Source organism: Toxotes jaculatrix, chromosome 6 (assembly GCF_017976425.1).
Source record: "Toxotes jaculatrix isolate fToxJac2 chromosome 6, fToxJac2.pri, whole genome shotgun sequence".
Taxonomy (NCBI): Eukaryota; Metazoa; Chordata; class Actinopteri; family Toxotidae; genus Toxotes; species Toxotes jaculatrix.
In genome coordinates, this window is record NC_054399.1 from 12906435 (window position 1) to 12930077 (window position 23643).

Genomic DNA, 23643 nt, shown 5'->3' on the forward strand with positions numbered 1-23643 from the left:
ATGGTTGATGGGCCTTGCAGTTCTCACTTATGCCACCTTATCTCACAGTGGAACTTTAAAATACCGGCAGTCAGGTACAAGTAAACTTTAAACTGGAATTCATAAGTGGGGATAAATGGCTGGTCATTTTAGCCACATTGCGACACACAGGTGAAGTCCGGGTACTACCAGTGCTTGCTGGAAAATGGAAGTTGACATTTTAGTTTGGACTTGGGAAAGAAACGGAAGTCTCACTGACTGGAAGTGGGTTGTGTGGGGCTTACCTTGCATCAGCGGCTAGCTGAAGCACAACAAACAGCCAGAGCTGCCATCCTCAGCAGTGTTTCCTTCAGATTTAGTTGTCTGTTGTTTGTCCAAAAGCAAACAAATCTGGTGGTAGTCACCACAAGAGGCAGGAAGAGACAAGTTGGCAAACAGGTGTAGGCTCTCTCTCAGTCCAAGAGTAAATCAGACAAGTCAATCCTGAATGCTGCAATGCCTGAGCACTGAATACACCTGCATCTCTGAGTTAATTGATGAGTTCTGCCCACTATCACACAGCCAAAAGAAAATAATAGATAATTTACAATGTGAGCCAAATGATATGTGTCTATTTCTGAGTGAAGGTAGCAAGTATAGAGTGTGTTTCATGTTGTACAGATTGTGGAGCCCTCTAAGGTAAATGTGAGTCATGTGTTTTTAGCTATAATTGACTTGATTTGATAGAAGCTGCCCTGTACAGCCACAATTTTAACTTTTTATAGGATCACTGATGATCAGTTGCCTCAACAGCAGGTTTAGAAGAAATGGAGTGTGGTTTCCAGCCACCCATCATTAGCTTTCCCAGGCAATCTGAGGATTCAAACCAGTGTCTTTTCTCAGCACTACCCCTCCAATCTAACATGTAGACCAATGCTGCTCCCAGTTATCTAGTGTCTCACCCTGACGGATGGCAGGATCCCTAATGTTTTACCCGGGTCATGCATTCTGCATCTGAAACACTGACGCTCCTTAGAGCACCTTATCGTCAGCCACATCTAAACCCAGTTAAAGGCTTTGAAGCTTGAGCCAGGGGATTTCCCATGTTTTGATGATCTGACAGATAGTGCCCTCCTTTCCACAAACCAACCAAAACTCTGTACCCTTGTGTCTCTTTTTCTTCATATCAGACAGATGTTGGTAATCCTGCTCTGATTGGTTTGGATTGAGTTATGTTGTCCTGTGGTAAGGGCACACAGCCCACACGACTGAACTCTGTCAGCTGCCTTTGAGCTGTGCCCTGCGGTGGGCTGTGTGTTGGAATGGCGTACCGCAGGGTTATGTTTCATTCAACCCCACACCTGCTGCAGTGACTTGTCAGCGTGCCCCTCGACAGGCCCCCTTAATACCTCCATTAGGTGTTGTAATCTCCCCCTAACGCCCTGCCATCTTGCCTGAGTGTGTTAACAGAGTATCAAAGGCTGGGGATTTTTTTTTTTAACCACCTGCCAGCGGTGAGTGTGTGGGAAGGTGAAAAGAGGTGGAGGTGGCATGACTGCAAAGCTCTTGCTGGTTTTCAAGTATTTGGGGTGGTGTGCCATTCAGGGCCAAGCTTTTCTGGGTGTCAGTCAATTTTTCTCAGTTCTGCCCACCTCTGTGTGTGTGTGTGTGTGTGTGTGTCCAGCACTTCTCAGCCCTGCTAGTGTTTCAGGACGTGTGTGGGGGTGTGCCTGCATCTCTCTTAACAACCATTTGCTTTTCATCCGTTAGGAAAAGGATACCTCTGCAGCCGTGCTGTCATCAAAGGGGCTGCACATAGGGCCCTGAGTATGATATATTTAGTTTCACTCCGAAGCACGCACACAGTTATCACCTTTGTGCCGACCTGAAATGGACACTTAGGACACTGTTGCTCTGAGGTCCAAAACACAATGATTTATCTCCCTGAAAAAGGACAAGTCTTTTTAAAGCTGTGTTTTCATTGGGCCTCCTCGTAGGAAAACAGTCGACAATAGGATCGCCCATGGATCTCGTGTGGCTGATTGATCAAGATACCACAGTGCTAGTTTGTTCTTCAGAGCCGGTGTTTGAGTTTGTGCTTGGGGGAGATCCAGACAGATTAGCGAGGGGTGACAGGGAAGCCGGAGAGAGCCAACCAGGCCCGGAGGTGCAGCTGGCATCGCGAGCCACAGCTTCCTTTTCTCCGCGTTGGCCCGCAGACTTCCTTCAGCCTCTGTTTAATCAGCGATTAAGACTGCTTTAGGTGGCTCGCTCATCTCGTGTGACAGTACATGTTGGGTGGAAGGATTGCTGGTCTTATGCAGTCTCCGGACAATAGGAGTGTAATCGTGAAAAGAAGTGACTGACTGTTTTTCCAGTAAATTCCCTCCTTTCAAGTGAAATGTTGTTGTTATGGTATCTCCTTCTGTCCATTAGCAGTGTGCCCGGGAGGTACAGACCATGAAAAGGGGATGGTGAGAACTTTGATGTGGTCTCTGCTAACTGGGAAAGGGTGCACAATTCTTCATCATCAGATGTGTGAAGGAGGTCTGCCTTGAGGTTTGGCTGTCACTGTCAGAGGGGACCATCTGGTGTTTTGGTGAAAAATGTCAGCGAATTTCTACCTGCAGAAATTCACTTCAGCAATGGGACTTGGTGTCATATTTTCTCGGTTTAAAGAACAGATGTATAACCAGCTACCCATGCTGACTTTGCTTCATTTTGTAACCATTATTTTTTAGTGATGTCCTTAAGCAGAAAACATTTTCAGCAACTATTTGAAATGTTTAGTTCTCAAACTAAGAATTATCAATTAATCATTTTTTGACGGTGTTAGAAAAAAGAAGTCGATCAGCGTTCCCAGTAGCCCAATTTGTTGTCTTCAGATGCCATTGTCTTACATATTCAGGTTACTAAGGCTGAAACCAGTGATTAGTTTTGCTGATTATTTATTTGACAAACCAGAAGGTGTTTATAGTTTACAGTGATTTAAAATACAGACAAGCAGAACAAACTCACATTTGAGAAAAGACAATCAGAGAGCACTTTGTTTATCTAGTTGAAACATTGCTTAAATTATTACTCAGTTATAATTGCTTATCACATTTCTTATAACTAACAGCTCTAACAATGTGTTTTTTTGTTTTGTGCATGTGCCAGTATTTTTGTAATTTTAACCAACCTACTTTGTGTGCTTCTCTGCAGAAAAAGTTCGCGAGATCCAGGAGAAACTTGAAGTCTTCATAGAAGCTCTTCACAAGGAGAAATAAGAGAACTAGGTATCTCTGTCATAGAGTCCATGGTCTCTGTGTGGAAAGTCTCAGCACTTACATGTAGAAGAAGTTTCATCAGTAATGCAGTATAACCAAAGCAATGATTTATTATTCACTTCACTTGACTTGAATAATTGTTAAAAGGACAAAAGGTAACTGAATGTGTATCTGATTTGTTTTTCGTGTGACCTTCCTCTTTACAGAACTATTGAAAGTACATTTTTGGATCACAGCAGAGAAATGCACTGAGCAAAGACAAGGAAATCTGTAAATCATCACCCCCTGGCCCTGCCTCACCACTCACCTGATTTTAATGTCCCTGGCTTGGCTTCCTGTCCCACCTGGAATGATGGAACGATGGACTTTACATGATAAGCAGAGTAGAAGGACAAGACAGCGGAACAGTTGGAGGAACAGTTTTCAAGCTTTCTCTTTGATTTTCTATTTTTTTATGTTCTTCTTTTTTTTCCTTGCTAACTGTTCCTTGCTTCAAGAGGGGGACTTCTGCACAGGAGCCCAAACAAACTCATTCAGATCAGGAGGGAAGTGAGACGCTTGCACAACGTTTTCAATAAATGAGGCTTGTGTACCTGTTTATCTCCCCACTTTCTTACTTTGATTAGAATTTTTTTCTCCCCTGGGCTGTGGTGTTTGTGTATACATGATTATATGAGTGTGTGTAGTCCCTGATCTGTCTACAGAGAAACACACCACACTACCACTGGTCCCGATGGGTGAAATAGCCTTGAATTTCATACCCTTCATCTCACCTGGTACTCATAAGAAACACAGAGTTGCCCGGCTGGTAGGCCCAGAATGTCCCTCTATTTAACGTCGCACTTAGGATCCAAAGCACTTAAGTTATCCCTCCAAGCTATATCTGTGCTCTCCATTTACTCTACCTGGAACCCTAAATGAGACTTAGGTTTCAGCAGATGTTCTCACCTTAAATCTGCAACAACTGAAAGCAACTACCTGGTTCAGTATTCAGCTTCGTCTCTGTTGTAGGTTCAGGATACCATCAGCTCTGAAGGTGATGGAAACAATATTAAGATTTCATTTCTTATTATTTTGATCTAACAGGGTTTGTTTGACAAAATGTTTGTTTGTGTGTCTGCCAAATGCACCTAATGCTCTGCTCATGCCTCTAACTCACATTTTGTTTTTGTAAGTCTGTGTGTGATTCTTCGTCATTGTACATTAACATTTCATCTTCTGTAAAGCCTACTCTCCTCGTGTTTCACCTGGCAGATAATAGTAAAACTTCCAAAATAAATAATAGCACACCTTTAATACATTAAAATATATCAATAATCAGTAATTAAACATATATTCAGAATGTTTGTGGATCATTTAGGCACAGCTTAAAGTTTAAGACCTATATTTCATCATCATCAACAACCAGTTTTGAGGTGCATCTCATTAGATTTTGAAAAGCTTTTACAGTATCTGTCAGTTGTTACACCTCACGTCTCCCTTCTTTTACCATCATCCAGTCCATCCTGATCAGTTGGTCCAGTTACGCATCTGCAGGAGGGTTCTCATGATGTGTTTGCCGACTGCATCGGGTTTCATGTCATTTGTTTATTTGGGCAGAATGTCCGTTATGTCTTTGTGCATGCACGTAGCACAGGCACTCATCTTATGCCTCTTGCTCCTTCAGAGATGAGATCAAACGCCATGCCAAAACCAAGGCAAATGTGCAGAAAATCTGTCCTCTAAAGTCAAGAAATGAGGAAAAATGTAACACTCTGGTGGGTAAAATGTGTATTGCATTTACTCACTCACTGATTGTTCCACCTGTCACTGTCCAGGGCCGGATGTTTCCCACTATTGTGCTTCTTCCTCACTCTCGTCTTTAAACCTCCTCCTCTTATCTTCCGACGCACCTCTCTCTTTGCAGCTCCTTCATTTGGACCATTATGACTCTTCCCAGCTTGAAAAACTGTCATATTTGACTGAAAGGGCCTGAGAGACTGTTAACCCTATCCATTCATTCATATGTGTATATGGGTATATATAAATAATATGCCGTGCATTCTGTACAGGTAAAGTTAATGGAAGTCATGGAGCTGTTATCATGCGCTTGTGTAACAGAAAATCGGTGAGTTGGTTCAAAAAAAAAAATAGTTTTATGTTGTAGAAAGTAATGTTTGCATGGTGTACCCCCATCAGATGTGCTTTATTTATTAATTTGTGTTTAAAATAAAAAAAAAAGTGAAAATAAAATTGACATAAATTAAAAAAAAAAAAAAAAAAAAAAGGATTTTTCATGATACATCAGCTTGTCCCGTCACTTTTAAACCAATCTGCTCAACGGTGGAAGCCGCATTGCTGTTGAGTGAATTGTCATCCAGTTCAGTATTTGGAGTTTATGTTTCTTCTGCCAACCATTAGATGGATTGTCATGATATTTCATGCAGATATTTGTGTTCCCCAGATGATGGATCCATTATTACTGTTGCATTAATATGAAGGCAGCATTTCACTGTTTCAGCTGGCAGAGGTGGAGCTAGTTATAAGCTCATATGTTTTACATGTAATAGCTTCATTTGTTATGTAGCTAGTAACTATACATGTCAGAATAATGTATTGGAGTGAAAAGTATATTTCCCTCTGAACTGTAGTGGAGTTGAAATAGCATAACATAACATGGAAATACTCAAAGTACAAGAACCTCAGTTTAGTTTTTAAGCACATTACTTGAGTAAGTACTTAGTTATTTTCCAGCACAGGTTGTCTTAAGTCTTGTTTACAGTATTAAATTGACCGGACCAGATCTGAGTTTACTTGAAACTTTACAGGCTTTGGGAGAAAAAGAAAGAAAGAAAAAAACACTTTGATGGCAAATTACAAGGAATCACCTCTGTGCATTGTTTCACACTCATCCTCGGAGGGTTGTGTTAAATGTACTTGTGTTACCATTACATGACCTGCAGCTGGTTGCTGCTGGATGCAGTGACCTGTGTGCTGACATGCTAAGGCCTCTGCTCCAGGTCTGGGCAAACCCTCTGAGTATTTAACTACAGGCTGTTATCTCATCCCAGAGCAGGCTGAAGACACGATGTCAGCCTGGGGCAGGCAAGCAGCCGAGGGCCTGACTGATTAATAAGTCAGAGTCCAGAGGTCCTACACTCCTGGGCATCCTCTCTTCTTTCACAAGAGCCCGGTTGTTACAGCATCTCCTCACAGCTCAAAGGGCAGCACTGTGAGAGGGGGGGGTATCTAGTCCTTATTACCACCACCTGAGGCTTTACACATGAAGATAACGGCCTCACATCAACTTGCTGCTTTCTGTGTCTACAATATTCCCGTTTTCTTAAAAACAAGAGAAAAGGAATGAAAGAAGCCTAATGACTTTGTAGAACCAGTGAAAAGAAAAGGGTAAAAGTCAACCTCCAGCAGAAGGCCTTTGTGCAATCAGATAGCCACGTTTTGGGAGAAGGGAGGCCGGCCGGGACACACTATACACCATTAGCATCTCCAAAGGCTGTCACATTGACTAATAGCCAGCGCCACAACGGCACAGTGGTTCAGTTTGTGTTTTCCCTCAATCCCCTTTATGCTGGTGACACAAAAGCAGCCGCACCAGACCTGTCAAATGTGCCACAGCATCGGATGTGCACAAAGCTTCATTTCTAGTCTTTCTTAAGAAAAAGAAAGGCCCAATCTTGTTGCTTCATTTTTTTTTAATCCCCCACCTCAGCACACAGACAGATTCTGGGTTTTTGGCAGTGGGGGGGGGGGGTCGGTATATGATGAAAACCTCGAATGAGTCTTAAAAAAAGCAATAAATTGTGGGGATGGGCGTTTTTTGGCAGTCGCAGCAGTGTTAGCATTTGTTTGCCTTCTTGTTGGCCGCGCTGGCTTTGTTTTCGTCTTTCTGTCTCCTCTGTGTTCGAGCTGTTGGGTGAGGTTCTGGGAGAGGCAACTAGATTAACACACATGGCCTTGAACTGATGAGATCCTGACCAGTGCCGAACAGCTGCTTTGAAGCATCCTCAGGTCGACTTTAACCAAAACCATAGAGGTTCCACTTCACAGATTGCAAAACAAATAATTTTTCATTGATTTTCTGTGTGTCAAATCATGAAGCTGACAGAGTGCATGATGGATGCACGTTTTTTCACATATTGTGAATACGCTGAGGTGAAAGGCCACTTTTCAGAAAACAGGTAGACAATCCAATGTTTAGAAAGCTTCTGTAAATTTAGATTTTGAAAGCAACTACTTCTTAATTTTGATTGTTGTAAATTTAGTACTGAATATTTCATATCATAGAGCTTTAAAGTATGTAACAAAAATAACATTTAGATTCTGATTACTTGGATCGTGTCATGGCTTTGATGTTTCTTTCTTTGGACAAACGAAGGAACCAGATTTGGATCGTGCCAACAAAGACTTTTTCCTGAATTTCTTTTTAATTGTAATTTCACATCCATGCTCTACAGGCCTATATATTTAGTATTGTCACTGTTCTGTGGAAATATGTATCTTGAAAAAACAATAGTTTTTTATAAGCTAAGAAAACCAGCCGTGTTTTCGGCTTTTTTCCCCCCAGATAACCTGATTGGTTTTTAAACAGTTTGTTTAGCTTGAGAATTAGGTGAAATTTCTCAGCCCACAGAAATTCAAAATCCCCAAATACATAGGTACATAGTTTTTACTAGACAGCGACACTGTTGTTATTTATTTATTTAAATCTTTGGTGCGCAGCAGGCACTGAGCCAATGTATAATGTTATATTTAACAGTAAAACAAAAAGCACTCGTTTCCTGGATGACTGGGTTTGGTACACTGACCATGACAAATATTGACAGCATAAGAGATTCTGTATAACATTTGAGAAGACACTAAAGAGACACTGTTTGACCCTCTGTACATGAGAGACTTTGTGTAATATTTGAAGAGACGTTATAACACCTAAAAGACAATGATTTGGCCTGTGAGTGTCGCTTATCAGCACTTCAGTCAATAAGTGCAGATAAACACAGTGGATGTAAATCTAACACTTTGTGCCCCGGGAGACAAACTACCACTGTTGAGTCCCCACTGATGAATCTTATCAGAGGCTTGTTGAAGCAACAGGCTTCCTTCTCCGTTTCAGCCAACAAAACCTTCTACTGTCCCCGGGGCCTGCTGCTTTCTGCCCTGCAGAGAATAGCGTCACAATTGGCCTTTGTGTTCATTATGTTGGAGGCATCTTCCCATTGCGCTGTGGGGTCCATTCCAATGCTGAATTAGGCCCATGGGGATTTTAGCCAAGTCACAGAGGTCAGTGACCTTCCTTGTCAAACCCCCCAACACACACACACACACATACAGAGAGCTCTGTTCTTATTCTGTGTGAGCTATAAATTATGGCAGTACTCAGTGCTTAAATTTTAGGAACTGAAGGATGCTTGACCGTGTGAATCCTGTGGTGGTCCTGTATCTATATATATATGTGTGTGTCTGTGTGTGTGTGTGAGTGACTTAGCCACTGTTTCCACGGGGGGTGGCAGGGCAGAGGACGACTGTCCACCATTCACATGTGACGTCCATCCTAAAAGAATCCATAAAATGACCTCATCGTCTCTCATGGCGCAGGACGTCATAAATGAATCAGGCTATTGTGGAGGGAAACGGTCTCCATTAATACATCACTGATGGTCTGTATATCTATGATTTCCTACTAACCCCCCCCCCCCCTTTTTTTCTTATCTAATGATACACAGTGTGTAACATTGAAATTTGACTTTTTTTTTTACACAAAGAAAGGAGCTTGTATACTGTTTGCAGATTACAATTACACAACAACATTTTACTGATAAAACAGTTCATGAGAATCTATGTCAAGTCGTAATATTGTCTTAGTTTTGAGTTTCAGACACACAGTCACTGCTCAAATCAGAATTTCTGAATAATACCACATCATTAACTAAATGTGACAACATTCACCCGGTAACAGCTGTCATTTCTCTCAAGCCAGCTTCACAATGCCAACATTAGCAAACGAAACAACAGAGCTAAACGTCTGATTTGGTTAGAATTTCTTTAAACATTTCAATTTTGTCAAAAATTCTGTCAGTGAAATGTGTTGGAAAAAATGCATTTAATACAAAATAGATTCTTACTGTGTGGTAATGCCTGCGAAAAATCACTTTCAGTTTGTGTTGAAAATCATATATATATATATATGATATATATATATATATGATATATATATATATATATATATATATATATATATATAGATAGATAGATAGATAGATAGATAGATAGAGAGAGATAGAGAGAGATAGAGAGAGATAGAGAGAGAGAGATAGAGAGAGAGAGAGAGAGAGAGAGAGAGAGAGAGAGAGAGAGAGAGAGAGAAAGAGAGAAAGTCTGCAGTGTGACTGAGTGGCAAAATGCTGAAACAGGGTGAATAAATAAAAGGGGTGTGTGTGTGTGTGTGTGTGTGTGTGTGTGTGTGTGTGTGTGTGTGTGTGTGTAACAACAGAGCGTTGGGAACTTTTCCGTGCAGAATGGAGATACGCAAAGTTGCCATGGAAAAACTGATCGCCGCACAAACTGTTTCTAAATCGAGTGGAGGTCTTAGTGAGAGGGAGGGACTCACAGCTTTTAGCACAAGAAGCAGCTCTGGGTTTGCATGGGCTTAGTGGGATTATGTGAGCATTCATGGCAACCAGAGAGGCCAGCAGGTGAGGTCTGGGCTCTGCTGCCTTAGCCTTTAGGTAAACAGAGAGCAGAGCAGGGTTGCTAGATCCTGGTTGCGTTGCCAGGCTGAAATTGTATCTGTCCACACTATTTACGTCAGTCAGGCTGATCTGGCTCTTCCTGCAGAGCTGTGGTGACAGGGGCCTGCACTTGTTGCCGGATGGGGGACACTGAGGACCGGCTTTCATCATCTAAGTGCCACAGTGAGGCCAGACCAAAAACGGTCTGGTGACATTACTTGACTGGCCATCAATAGTATCTTAGCAGGCGCTAAAACCAAAAGCAAACATGCAGTGTGGCTGAGCGTGAATGTTTGAGGCGAGGCTCTGTAGCATTAGCAGCGTCGTGAGTTAGAGCAGAGCAGAAATGACAACACTCTTGGTAAAGTGATCAAGTTTGTGAGCCTTTGTCTCTTTTCAAGAAATGCTGATCTTATTTTCACTGAGCTTATACTTTTTTAATTAGATTTGCATTTCCAAACAGGCCTGTTTTACATGTGTTCTGGGAGTTAAACAGTAAAACAGGCTTAGGTTACATGAATAGTTCAGTGTTTTCCCATAGTGCTTCGATTTCAACCTGCCCGGCATCACAACAGATTAAGACAAGGGAATTGCCATGTTACAAATTCAGCATTGTCAGGAATTCTTGCACATTAGTTCCACACACATACACAAAGTTGTTTTTTTTCACATGACCTTTGCACTAGAGTAGAATATAAGATTTAGATAAGAAGAGATTTAAGGAGATATAGAGCTGAATGAAGATGAGCCCGAAGAAAGTGAAGTTTGTGAAAATGAACACGACGCGTGTTAACCAGAGAACTTTTTGTTCTGAGTTACTACTGTGGATATGTAACGCAGTGAAAATGGCCAAATGAATACTGAAACAAAAATGCAGTTGTCTTTGTTGTGCATCTCTCCAGGGAGATACCCATTTCTCTGTTTCTTGTGTTTCTTGCGACACTGTTGTTCTAACTCTGGTCACACCCTCGTGTCAGCTGTATATTTTAAAATACTAACCAAAAGATTGGGCTTTTGTGGCCTTCATTGTTCACCCGAACACATTGTAAAACTAAACAAAACTTTTAAAGTGAAATCCATCTCTGCGGTATCCTATCATGTCATCGTTGCGCTCCTCCTCCACTGCAGCCTCTCTGTTTGTTCACCTGCTGGTCAGCGGTGTCCGGGCTGAAAGGCCACCGCTTCGCCCCGCCGACCTCCTGACCTCATACAGCCTCCACACGCCTCCTCTCTGGACCAGCAAACACTGTCAGTCAGTCAGTCAGTCAGTCAGTCAGTCAGTCAGTCAGTCAGGGTTTCTCTGCTGCCCACTGAGTGTTTGACTGTTGCCAGAGAACGGTTTTACCACCAACAGCAGGCCAGAACCTGCCCCTGTGTGTGTGTGTATGTGTTAGCGTGAGTTTGGAGATTGTGTGTGTGGTTGTATATTATTACTGGTATCAGCTCTTTGATTTGTATTGTGGGTGTGTGCGTATGCCTGAGGATGCGCGTCACTGTTTTCATTTTATATCTACAGTTTGCACTGTGCGTGTGTATGTGTGTATTGACTTTAAACCTGCACTGAATTGTGGTTTAACTTGGTTTAATGTTCTACTACATCAAAACTTTAAACCTAGTTTTGAAGTAAACAAGTCTCATCTTTAAGCCCCTCTTTAAGTCTCACTTTAGCCCTGAAGATTAACATCCATCTTACTGCTCTAGATGTTTTCAAGTTGTATACAATTTAAAATCCATTTGTAAATTTCACACTGAATTCAAATTCAAATCTGGATTTAGTGTTTTGGGACTAGTTCAACTAAACTATGTGTGGCCCTCATTTTAGATTAATCTGTTTTTGGTGCAACCCACCTCAATATACAGCATGCAATGAATAAAACACAGCATGTTAATTCCATGCTGATTTTTTTTTATAAATTGGAAAGCAACATAATTTAAACTCAAAGAAGAAAACCTGCTAACTGAATCCACTGTTTAATGAGTGTGCTGATTATGGGCACTGTTGTGCCACAATGTGTGCAAAGATGGAAGAGGAGCAACTCACTGCTGCAGACAATTAGACTAAGTAGTGGGTGGTGGTTAAACAGACTGGGAGCGTCATGTACAACACAAAAATAATTTAATTTTGTCCAAAAAAATATTAGATTTGTCCGCAGTAAAAAAGTTTGACATCCATTTCCTGTCAGTCCAAAAAAGCAAACTGTGCAAAAACACTGTTACTCACTGATCTTTAGAAATGAGTACACACTATTCACAGTTAGTATGTAGTATGGAATGGGGACACAACTTTGTCTCCATCATCAGTGAATATTTTCAGTTTCCATTATGTGCATTAAGATTGTGTGTGTGTGTGTTTGAGTACTTGCTTTGTGGTTGTTTTCTTAAGATTAAGATTTTCTGAGAGCTACTGAACGGCTTGTGTGTGTCCTTTTTCTGTATTGTATGTGTGTGACAGAGTGTGTGTGTGTGTGTGATCCTGGGTGCTCAGGAATGTTTGCTCTGCCAACACTCAGTGACTGTAGTTGTCGTCGTCTCTCCAGCCTGGAGTGAAACAGACACTCTGCAGCCTTTTATCAGCAGAACATGGCCCGTCCCTGCAAAAGGAGGAAGGTAAATAATGGCAGGACTTTAATAGGTGGATAATGTGGTTGCAGGGCACAAGCCTGACTGTCCCTGAGCAAACAGGACCACAGCAGCCTGCACACACACACACACACACACACACACACACACACACACACACACACACACACACACACACACACACACAGATGGGCCAGTGGCTCTCCTAAATAGAAGCTATAAAGAATGTGTACATTTAGGTTTTTGTCTCACACACGCACAAGCACAGTCCAGAAGCTTTCAGTTCTCTGTGAGGACTTAAGGAGGAACACACAACACTGGCATCAGTCTTTCTTGATAAGTTTTGATGAACCCATGATACACAATTTAAACAAAAGGGCCTTGCACTGTACTTTCTTTTTGTATTTCTGTCTCCCTAATAGCGAGATTTCACCAGAAAACCCTGCAGTGTTTTCCCAGAACAAACACAGATAACGCTTTAAACTAATTTGTCTTTGGAACGCACAGAAAATTTACTTTTAAAGTGAGTTAACTTTTTTTGCCTCAACTATTTTCTTGCCCTCTTTAGTTAAACTCTTTTTTTTCTTTGTCATCATCCTTTCATCTCTTTCCTCCTCCTTTCTCTCTCTTGAACTAATTCTACCATATCTACATGTTCCCCATACTACCTTCACCCCCCGCCCCCCACCCACCCCTACCTACACACAAAGCCAAAGCACACACTCACACATCATCATCATCATCATCATCATCATCATCATCTCATATTGCATCCATGAAACACACAACTTATCTTGGCTTATCTTCGCACACAGACATATACACACTCACATATTTGAACACCCGCAACGCACACACATGCACCCTGAAGTCTCCAGAGGCCAATTAAACCAGTCTACCTACCTTAGGGCATGTACACCCCCCCTCCCCTCAAGTCACCACCATCACCAACTGACCCCCTCCTCTTCCCCCCATAGACCCTGTGACCCCTGACACACGACCTCTGTGCTGAATGAGTACACACAGGGGCGTCAGAGCAAGACCCCCGGCCATTTCTGCTCCACCGTGACACACACACACACACGCACACATACACAAACCCTCTGGCTGTGCACACACTGAACTGAGCATTAAAAGAGGTGCGGACCACTGGTCATACACAAGGCGCCTCGCTACACTGCCTCCTCATTGCACACACATACACACAGTTGGGAGGTGAGGGGTTAGTTGTGGGTCGCAGGTTAATACAGTCCAAATGGACAGGACAGAAGCAGGATGCAGGGGGCGCTGTAGAGACCAGGAGCGCTTCAGTTGGTTTAGTTCCTGAAAGTGTGCAGAAAAAACAATCCATCATCAATAATGACGAATAAGCGAAGAAAAAGAGAAAGAAGAAAGCAAGAAAAGAATAAGGAGGGAAGGATGTTTGAAAAGATCAAGGTGGGGAAAAAGAGAAGGAAAGAAGGAGGGACGAAGGAAGCCAGAAAAGAAGGATGGAGTGTAATCTGATAACAAGATAACCAGATATGGTACATGCATCATACAAATTAAATACTTCAGTTTTATCATTTCCATTAGAAACTGGTGATGAAGACATCATCACCCATAAATGTCTCATCACATAAGGCGCCACCAAAACTTAACATTTCACTTTGGTAATCTGGAAAAGACTACAAAAAAGAAAGAAAGAAAGAAAAAATGTCTTATTTAATGATGGTATTCAGCTATGCATGCAAATGTTTTTGTTGTAATTGTTGCTTTGAACCGCAGTAAAATTCAGCTGCATAGAATTTTGACACTCAAAGCATTGAATGTCCCAGTTAATTCAGACCTCACTGTTGCCGAACCGACCTTTGATATATTGTACCAGGTTCAACTTAATCAATTTCCTGTGTGTGAGATTGTTTTTTATGTGCATTGTTCTGTACATCTGGCCACTGATGTTCATGAAGAAGCAAAAAACAGAAATGATGTGTATTTTATTTATTTTTCACCAAATACTGAAATGGAATTCTTCATGTTGTAACTGCAGCTGTTTCATCCTCTGTGTTGCACAGATCACCTTTGCGCTAAATCCAACACAATCCCTTCAATTTTGAGACAAAATGTGAATTGTTGCGATCTGGTGGTCAGTGTATGAGGACATCAAAGGGATCAGCTCAGTGGTGGCAACACTGGGAGGATAAAACCAGAGCCAGCCAACAAAACTAAGCCCAACCTGAAAGGCAGGCAGGCCCAGTAATACGGGATCATCCTTAGTGTAATTCCTCCCTCCTGGCCCCCAACAAAGAGACCTGGTACAAGAGCTGCACGTCTGGGGGCGGGGAGGGGCTATCAGGGAAGGTCCGGTGGTCCGATAGCCACTGACCAGGTCGCCATGCCAACCACACACACACACACACACACAAACAACCTCCTGCAACAGTTCAGAGCCCTTTTGCCCTTTTTCATCCCCTCCATATTCTAATCAGCTGCCATGGGCCTCACATTGTGTGTGGACGTGTCCAAACATGGCGGGAGACCAGAGGTCAGCCTGGCCGCTGACCTTGGCCCTAGCAGCCCCCTTCAGAGTCCTGGTAAAGGGGGGTGTTGCTGGATGTGGGTGGTGTCAGGCCACAGCTCTGTCCCTCTGTGGCAAGTCCGGTTCTTAATCGGCTCAGAGGCCAGTTGGAGGCTGGAGACCAGTCGGTATTGTCCATCTACGTCTGACAGGCCTGGTTCTGAAAGGCCAGGGCAGGACAGGGTCAGACTGGCCGCAGCGCTCTGTTGCCTTTCAAATGCCATCGATACCCTCCTTCACTCTGAGCAGCTCTGCATGGCGAGCACCCAGCCATGGACAGCTTCTGCTTTAAGGGTCACCAGAGGATGACTCAGCTCTGGATAAAAAGCATCAGCAAATCATTAAGAGCATAGATTGTCAGAATTGATCGTTTTTACTTAATACTTTAAATGTATTACCAGTGTTATTAATTATATCAGGTGGATTTAAAGGCACATTCCCTCTCTTTTGGAATATGTCCCTCTTACCTTTCCTTCTGCCTTTCATTTATAACCCAGAAACTGATTTGGTGCAGCCTCTTTGCTAACGGTGTTGTCAAGAATCAAGCATCAAAGTATTTTTATTGTCCTGTTTAACATATCATTTCATAATCAGATACTGTGCAACTAAAGGAAATCGGAAAATGAGAAAAAGGCTCTTCATTTATAAAATAGGTAGAGTTTTATGCCAGTGTCCGTAAAGAGCTGTCTCAAGTCTGTGGCTCCTTCTCTCACCCACTTTCCTTGTGAGTTCAAGTATTTCCTGGTAGGATACTCATGATGGACAACAGAAGATGAACAGTACCAAGGACAAATGTATTAATGAACGATTATTTCCAGTGTGTTCTGGGATCAAATCTAGGACAAGCTTTTAATTAGAAAGCAAATGAGAGAACAGCCTGAGGCAGGGGACACTCATAGTGTATCTCATTCAACAACAGAAGAAAATATCACAAAACATCTGCTTATGCAGCATGACAACAACAACAAAACAAACTCTACCATTAAAATATGTTTCACCACCTCTGTGGAAGTACTGCATGATCTAAAGTGTGTGTAGGTGGAGAAAAAAAGGATTTCAGGGGTATTGCAGGACTCACACACACACACACACACAGCATTCAATTGTTGACTCGGGTCTCAATTAGCAGCTGATAAAAAGATGTTGCCAGACTCCTGATTCACTTCCACTCACGCAGCTGCTGATGTCTTCAGGCTGCCCTCAGAGACTGACCCACACACTTTAATTCTATTACACTCGTCTGCCAGACTAATTTCATCAAGTATCTCCTGCTAACTCACACACACACTAATCACATTTTCAGCAAAACTAATACTGATCAATGAGGTGGGCAGGGAGATGAAGTGGCATGGGAGCACGCAGGGCCACTGAAGTTACACAAACGTCCCTTTATGGCACATTCCTCAGGTCCAGGGAGGGAAAAGCAAGTGCTAAATTTGACACACTCGGCGTATTTACAAGCAGGCAGACAGCCAGACAGGTTCTGGGTTATCTAAACCACTTCGTTTGGTGGTAAAAAACTGAGTGCACCTGAAAAGGGAAATATTCTCCCACTGCATTTGAAAACTGCATGCTCACACACCAGTGGCAAGAAAGGTAGGATAAAGTTGAACAAAGACGTGTTTGTAAACTGTGAGGGATATTTACTGATTGCCTTTATTTATTTTTATGTTTTTCCTACAGAGCTGAACACACTCCCAGATCTTAGCCTTGAACTTGACTACAGCGTTCTTATCAAAACTACAAAATGAGACCCAAGTTGCTGTCACCCACCCTACTGCTGTACCAGCTCATCGCAGGTTGTCAAGTCTTTGATACAAGACGGTGACACTGCGGTGAGCATAAGGAAAGTCCACTTGCACCTAAGTGGGTATGTTTTAATGAAGTGGGCTTCAAGTCCTCTTCAAACACACACTCACAGCACATGTGACATCCCAGACTCCTCAGCTCTTGTTGCAGTGCAGGCTAATAGCACCTGCCAGTGGAATCGTCTCTTTTTCCTCTCACAGCCGAGTGAAAGGCGAGCAATTAAATCCAATTGGAGCCTACAGCAGTGCTGGGACATGGGCCCATGGGGGCCCTGGCGGTCCGGACGTTTAATCATCATCTGACCTAGTTGCTAGTTCTGATAAATGGGCTTGGGGAGGGAAAGCGTTGGCCGGTCATTAATCTACAGTCAGATGGGGACAAGCACACACAGTTGCCGCCAAGTTAATTGGCCACTTATTTTAGCACGAGCGAGAGGCTAAGGCAAGATGGAGATGGATGTTCCTCCGTTGGTCCATAATACGACCCTCGGGGTACTAATACAAGCAAAACAAACAGAGTAGAAGGAGGAGGTGAAGTGGATAAGAGGAGCACAGTGCACGGGGGGTGGGGTGGCTCCTCTGAGGACATCTGAGGGCTCTCCACAACTCCACGGGTCACAAAAATACAGTCCAGGGCAGCTTGAAAGAAGTCAGTTTGACTTGAACTCCGGAAGAGAACTGGCTTCCTGCTTTAAAAATCTGACACTTGTGACCTCTGGTTGGTTCTTTTTAACCATCATTTAAGGTGTAATATGTAAAAAGCCTTATGTAAGATAGATCTTGCTATATCATGATGAAAAAATGCTGAATTACAAGAATGTACTCAGGCTTCTTATCGATCTTATCTCTTCCATGCCTGTCTGTCCTCTCTACCTGGCTGCCCAATCAGTTTGTAGTGAGGGTCAGCAGTCGTTCAGGTGGCTGCCCGCCTGATGGATGATGGGAACAGGAGGGGCTCACCCAGTTGTGATAAGGACCCTATCTTGACAGGGGCTTCCTCTCCAAACCTGAGCTCAGTCACACAGTGTCGACAGAGAGAGAGATGGATGTGCGGTTAGATGGACGGATGGATGGATGAGGGTGTGACAGATATGGGGGTGTCTTATAGAACAAGGCACAACCTGTCCTTCTGTGTTATCAGTTCACCTCCTGACCCCTATACTTTTTTACCTTTTTCTCAGAGAAAGGTAAAGATTCGTTTGTTTGGCTGTGTATTTTGGTGTGTACTCAGTTGGTCCACCACACACCAGACTGAAATATCTCAGGAACTGCTGTATGGACTGTTGCTGCTTAGACATCAGTAAATTAAGATTGTCACTGTGAGCATATCCGCATGCTGAAATTTGCATTTAGCTCAAAGCACTGCTGTGCTTAAGTACAGCCTCTCAGAGCTGCTAGCATGACCGTAGACTTTTGTCTTGTTTGTCATTTACTGGAAAGTAGCATAGCTGAAATGACGTGACATTGGTATGCAAATATTCATAGATCTGTAACCCTCCGATTCTGGTCTTTGAGATTTAAAGATCAGGAGGTCTTGTTAAAGAAGGGTTATTCTTGCATGCATAAAAACATTGTATAGAGGCACAGACAACAGTTTCTCTGCTGACAGACATCTTACCAAAGTATATAATGCAAAAACTTAGGACACATTTTGAATAGGACTCTCACTTTTTCTGTACTTTGAAGCTTAAAATACCCTCACAGCATTGAATATCATCCTCAGAATGACTCCACACACAAAACACAATGGGCTGAGGAGAGCTGAACAGGTAAAAGAGCCAGCCAGTCCCATCAATCACCTTGAGAGATCACATGAGATCAGAGACCTGATCATACATGTTCCCTCACTGGTGGTCCTCAGGGGAATCTGTTTTAATGGGTGTGGATGTGAATGTGCATGTGAATGTGGATCTGTTTTTTCTAAATGTATGCACCATCCAGTTCCTATCATGCCGTGTGTGTGGGAGTATGTGTGTTTTACTGTCAGATTTGTCATGTTAGGGGCAATCACCATCTGGAGTTTCTTAGTGTTAATGTAGCACAGCTTGTGCTGCTCCTCCTCACTGTTACCCCTTGGTGAATATGCGGAATTGGACTGAACACCAGGAGTCTGATCAATATGATCAATGGGGGCGTCACTGCACCGTGCAACCTAATTCCAGCTAATTGGGACTTTTCACACATATCTCCAGAGCAGAATGCCTTCCCTAATGAGCGCGGCTGCTTTCACTCTCTGATCTGTGGCCAGCAGCAGGAGCCTGGCCTGGCTGACCTGCTTGGTCCCCGGTGGTCAGTGCTGAGCCGGACACGGCTCCTGGTTCAGCTACACTGAAAAGCTATTCACCCCCTGTTCTCTGCAGGAGCCCTCGGTCTTTCGAGCTCTGGGTCTGACCCCATAGGAGGGGAGCAAGCCAGGGTCAGGTCCCACAGTCAGCAATCCTGGACCAGCCTCCAAACCAGAGCTGTGCCCTCCGACCACCAGCCTTCACTGACCTGACCCCGCTCGGGCCTGGCTGAGCTTCCTGTGGTGAGTCAAGGGGTCAGTCTCCTGGAGGGTCATTGTAGCAGTAGCTGACCGATGATAAAGGGGCTTGTGGTCAAGCCATGGGGATAGCAGCACCCCTGCCACTGCAGCCTAATTTGATAGTATGCTGGTACGTCAGTGACAGACGCCACACCAACAATGGCTCAGCACTGGTAAACAATAATGTTTGTGCAAGGTCTCTTTCTTGGGGCCAATCTGATGCTCACAAAGCCCATCTGGCATCAATAAGATGTCCTGAGATGCTATTCAGCACATCAGTCTTCATTTTGCCCAGCTTCTCAGCAGAGGTCCTCTCTGGATGCTCAATACCCAGTGTTGCCTAACACTTATAAAGTGACAGATGCTATAGATCTAAAGTTCTGGAAGTGAAGTGAGCATATGTGAAATTGATCTATTATTAGAATTAAGACTGCACGCTGTCTTACGTTGAAGTGTGAATAGACTTGTACAAAGTTGAGACCTCATTAGTGGCCTTTTGAATCCAGCTAAAGTTGATGATGAGATTCTAAATTTGGAAGGGACATTTATTGACTTCAAGGTAAATTTAGTACTAAGCATAAACAAATTTTAATGCAGCGATAATATATATTGCAATAGAATGAGAGAAATGAAAAAAACACAACATCTGTCTTTTGCAGTCATAGGGAGCTTGTCGTGGCGCCACACAAAAAGTATTTCAGTGGACTGAAGTTCAATTTCTCAATCATTATGAAGAGTCACAAAAGCAGATGTGAAAAAAATCTCAATAACTGTGCACAAAACACATCTTCATGCCTTTACATGGTGTCTTATAGAGGTATTAATGAACGTTTAGTACAGTAGGTTTACTTACAGTAAAATAACATAAAGCCACAGCCTTTCCGTTCATGTTCAGTGGTGATGATGAGAGATCCCTTAACCCTGTGAGCCCGTACGTATCATATATGATACCCACATTTCTGGGACTCATTGCATCACCATCAAGCATAAACTTTGCATTTAACCCTTTTAGATGAACTCTTATGCTCGTATACTGACTCCTGGTAGACACTCCTCACTTTTCTAAATGTTTTGACATGTGTGATACAAACAAAAAATATACTTAGAATTTTTTTTTTTTAATTTTTTTTTTTACATTTTGTCAAAGGGACAAATAAAGAGTTCATATTTGAAAAATTAGAATTTTCTGACCATTCTTTCATAGTTCAGGTCTCACAGGGTTAAAGGAAGAATTTGACACTTTGAGAAATCAGCTGATTCACATTTTTTGCCAAGAGTTAGATATGAGAAGATTGATATCAATTTTATGTCTGCCTGTTAAATATGAAGCAGGGATGTGGTTATGTGGTTATGTGGTTATGTGGTTATGTGATGTGGTCTTTCTGCCGTGTCTACACTGAGTGAAATGTTCACACCCAAGACTCTGTGTTCTTCACTTAAATGGAAATGTCCCCTCTCGTGCATCATTTTCTGAAATTTCCCTGAAATTCAACTTGACATGTTTGATATCTTTGGGAATATTTGGACCTCCTCTAGAGTTTAAACTTCTGCAGGGTTGAATGATGTTTTGCTGCACAGTATCCGTAATGACTGATCCACTGACAGGCCGGTGCTTGTTCAGGGGTTAATGGTACATGTAGCTACTTAGACCCAACAATGCAGAACAGTTAACAATTTTTTCCCAAAACACTGAGAAAGTCCCACATGTGAAAACATCCTCATTCAAGCTCAATTCAGGCGCATATGACTCATCGTCTTTATACGGAGGAGTGTGGGAGGAAGTTTGGAACAAGATGACCAGTGAGTATTTTGTTCCCAGTAATGGGGCAGGGCTGGCTGGGACGGGGTGAATAGTCAGGAGGCTAATGAATAAGAGCGAAAGACAGAGAGAGAGCGTGAGAGTGGAGGAAGTGAGCACAGCAAGTGGCAGATAGAAGCCAGGACTCCCTCTCTCCCACTATGTGTCTCTCTCTCTCTCTCTCTCTCTCTCTCTCTCTCTCTCTCTCTCTCTCTCCCCGTCTCTCGCTCGATCTGGGACAGGAAGTAGGATTGTTTGTGACCAGCACGTGTGATCCACAACTCAGCATGCTCTGCTCTCCTGAGGGAGGTCAGGCAGGAAGTGGCCAGGCGTGGGCTGTGACCTCTGGGTAATGAGCGAGGACCCTGAGGGGGGAATTGCTGCCTGCTGCCACGTTCTCTGCATGCACACGCGCACACACACACATACACACGCACATATTCTGGAACACACAGACAGTCAGTGCAAGCATGCGGAGACAGTAGACTCACAGCAGAGACTCTGCACCACTGTAGTGTCAGAATCAACCAAATTCAAATTCAATTCCATGTTGTACAGGTGTCAAGCATTTGCAGAGGGGTAGTTTAAGTGAGTAGCTGATGGACAGCAATGTGTTAATGGTTTCAGCTCAGACTGGGGGCTGTGTGGTGCAGCAACAACACTCTGAACCTTCCGAACAGACCGTATTTACAGTGTCATCGCTGAATAAAGTTACACAATTCAATATTTAAGATAGCTAGAAAGCCACCAATTGCATGGCATTTAATAAATAAATACAATTAATAAATAAAATACAGTTAGCCCCAGAGCTTGTGTTTGAGTTTAGTACTGTTTTATTTGTTGGGAAATCATTTAAAGAGTAACAGTGAATACAGGCTGTACATGTAAAATTGGCTGGACTAATTGATTCAGCAATCTTGTTTTTGGCTTATTTTGATGTTGATGTGTAAGCCTTAGTCCAAGGCTTCGTATCAATATCTTTTCAGTATCAGATTGTTACTTAGATAATGTAGACAGAAGCCGTGCATGAAGCAGGTGTTACACATTGATACTGACATTTACAATAGCCATTTTCTACTTTTGGAAAATGAGCCATAAATGAGATCCAGAACTGCAAACTGAATTAACTTGTTTTCTGAAGAAAAAAGCAGTTTTCCGCTAAGGGTGTGTGTGTGTGCTTGTGTGTGTGTGTGCTTGTGGGTCTATGCATGTGTGTTGTGTGTGTCCTTTCTGTTTGTGCAGTTCAGAATTCACTTTGGCAAATTGCTCTCTTCCCATGCCTCTTGCCCTTTCTCTGGCATACAGCTTGTTAAGCTCTGCCATTGTCAGCACTGTGCATTCGTGTGTGTGTGTGTGTCTGCATTTCAGTGTGGATTTGTATGTAGGTTTCATGCATGTTAATGTGTCTGCTCCATATATTATTGTGTATATGTAAGACGTGTATGTCAGTGAGTGGCCAGCCTGGGTGTCAGACAGTGGGCTAATAAGGGCTAATTCAGAAGGTCCGTCCTGAGGGGATGGGGTTGGTTGGTTGTGTGTGTGTGTGTGTGTGTGTGGTGGGGGGTGAGGCAGCCAGCCAGGTTCCCAGGACACCCTCTGCAGACCACTTGAGACGAAGAGAAAGAGAAGAGAGGGAGCAAGGGAGGAGTAGATAGGAAAGAAGGGAGAGACGTTCCTAAAACAAAACACAAAAACCTGAGGCCACAAGTCAGTCAAGGAACCATTCAGATCCCACGCAGGTAGCCGGGCCAGAGAGAAGCCAAATTGTCCTTTGTGATACAAGAGCCATTCAGTGGGAACAGGATGCTGTCTGCGGGATGTCCCAGACCCCTCGGCGCTGCATTGTAGTGTGTGTGTTTCAATGCGTGTGCGTGCATGTCTGGCCCACTGTTGACTTTTGGGAAAGATTGAAGAGGGAGGACTTGGCTCTCTTCTCTGTCAAATGTCTGACAGTGAATGAACGCTTCATGGACAAACTCAATTAGCCAGCGTGAAGATTTGAAGGAGGTGTCTGGTACAACAATAAGGGCCCCATTTTGACATATGGCCGCGGTGAATGTATGGCAAACATATCTCTTTGTTGGTTGTGAGACTGTGGCAGACAGGTTAGAGGCAGTCTGAGACTGAGAGACAGAGTGATGGAGAGAAAACCAGGAGCAGGCAGAGTGGGAAACTAGGCGATCAGAACATTGACAGCCAAGGAGACAGATGGAAAATGTATACAACAGCTCCAACTCAGAGTCATGAGCTGGGACAAGATTCTCTGAACATAACGTCATCAGACATTAAAAGATCAGTTCACCCAAGTTACAATATAACATTTGCCCACTCACTCCTACAATATTTTGAGAATTCTGCCTCTGAGACCTTTAAAATCCCCCCAGGACAATGGAGGTGAACAGACTTTAATATTTGATGCTCAGA

The 23643-nt window shown here is 43.1% G+C and overlaps 1 protein-coding gene across 4 annotated transcripts in view; it reads left to right on the forward strand.

Moving 5' to 3' along the window:
* opa1 (OPA1 mitochondrial dynamin like GTPase) overlaps positions 1-5493 on the forward strand; it is a 36327-nt gene extending 30834 nt beyond the window's left edge. For all 4 annotated transcript variants that reach the window (XM_041040116.1, XM_041040118.1, XM_041040117.1 and 1 more), the window contains 2 exons: positions 3163-3236; positions 3434-5493. In XM_041040116.1, the coding sequence (XP_040896050.1) occupies positions 3163-3227 (65 nt within the window). In that variant the 3' untranslated portion in view covers positions 3228-3236; positions 3434-5493. The remainder of the gene's footprint in view (positions 1-3162; positions 3237-3433) is intronic.
* Positions 5494-23643: the final 18150 nt, after the last annotated feature.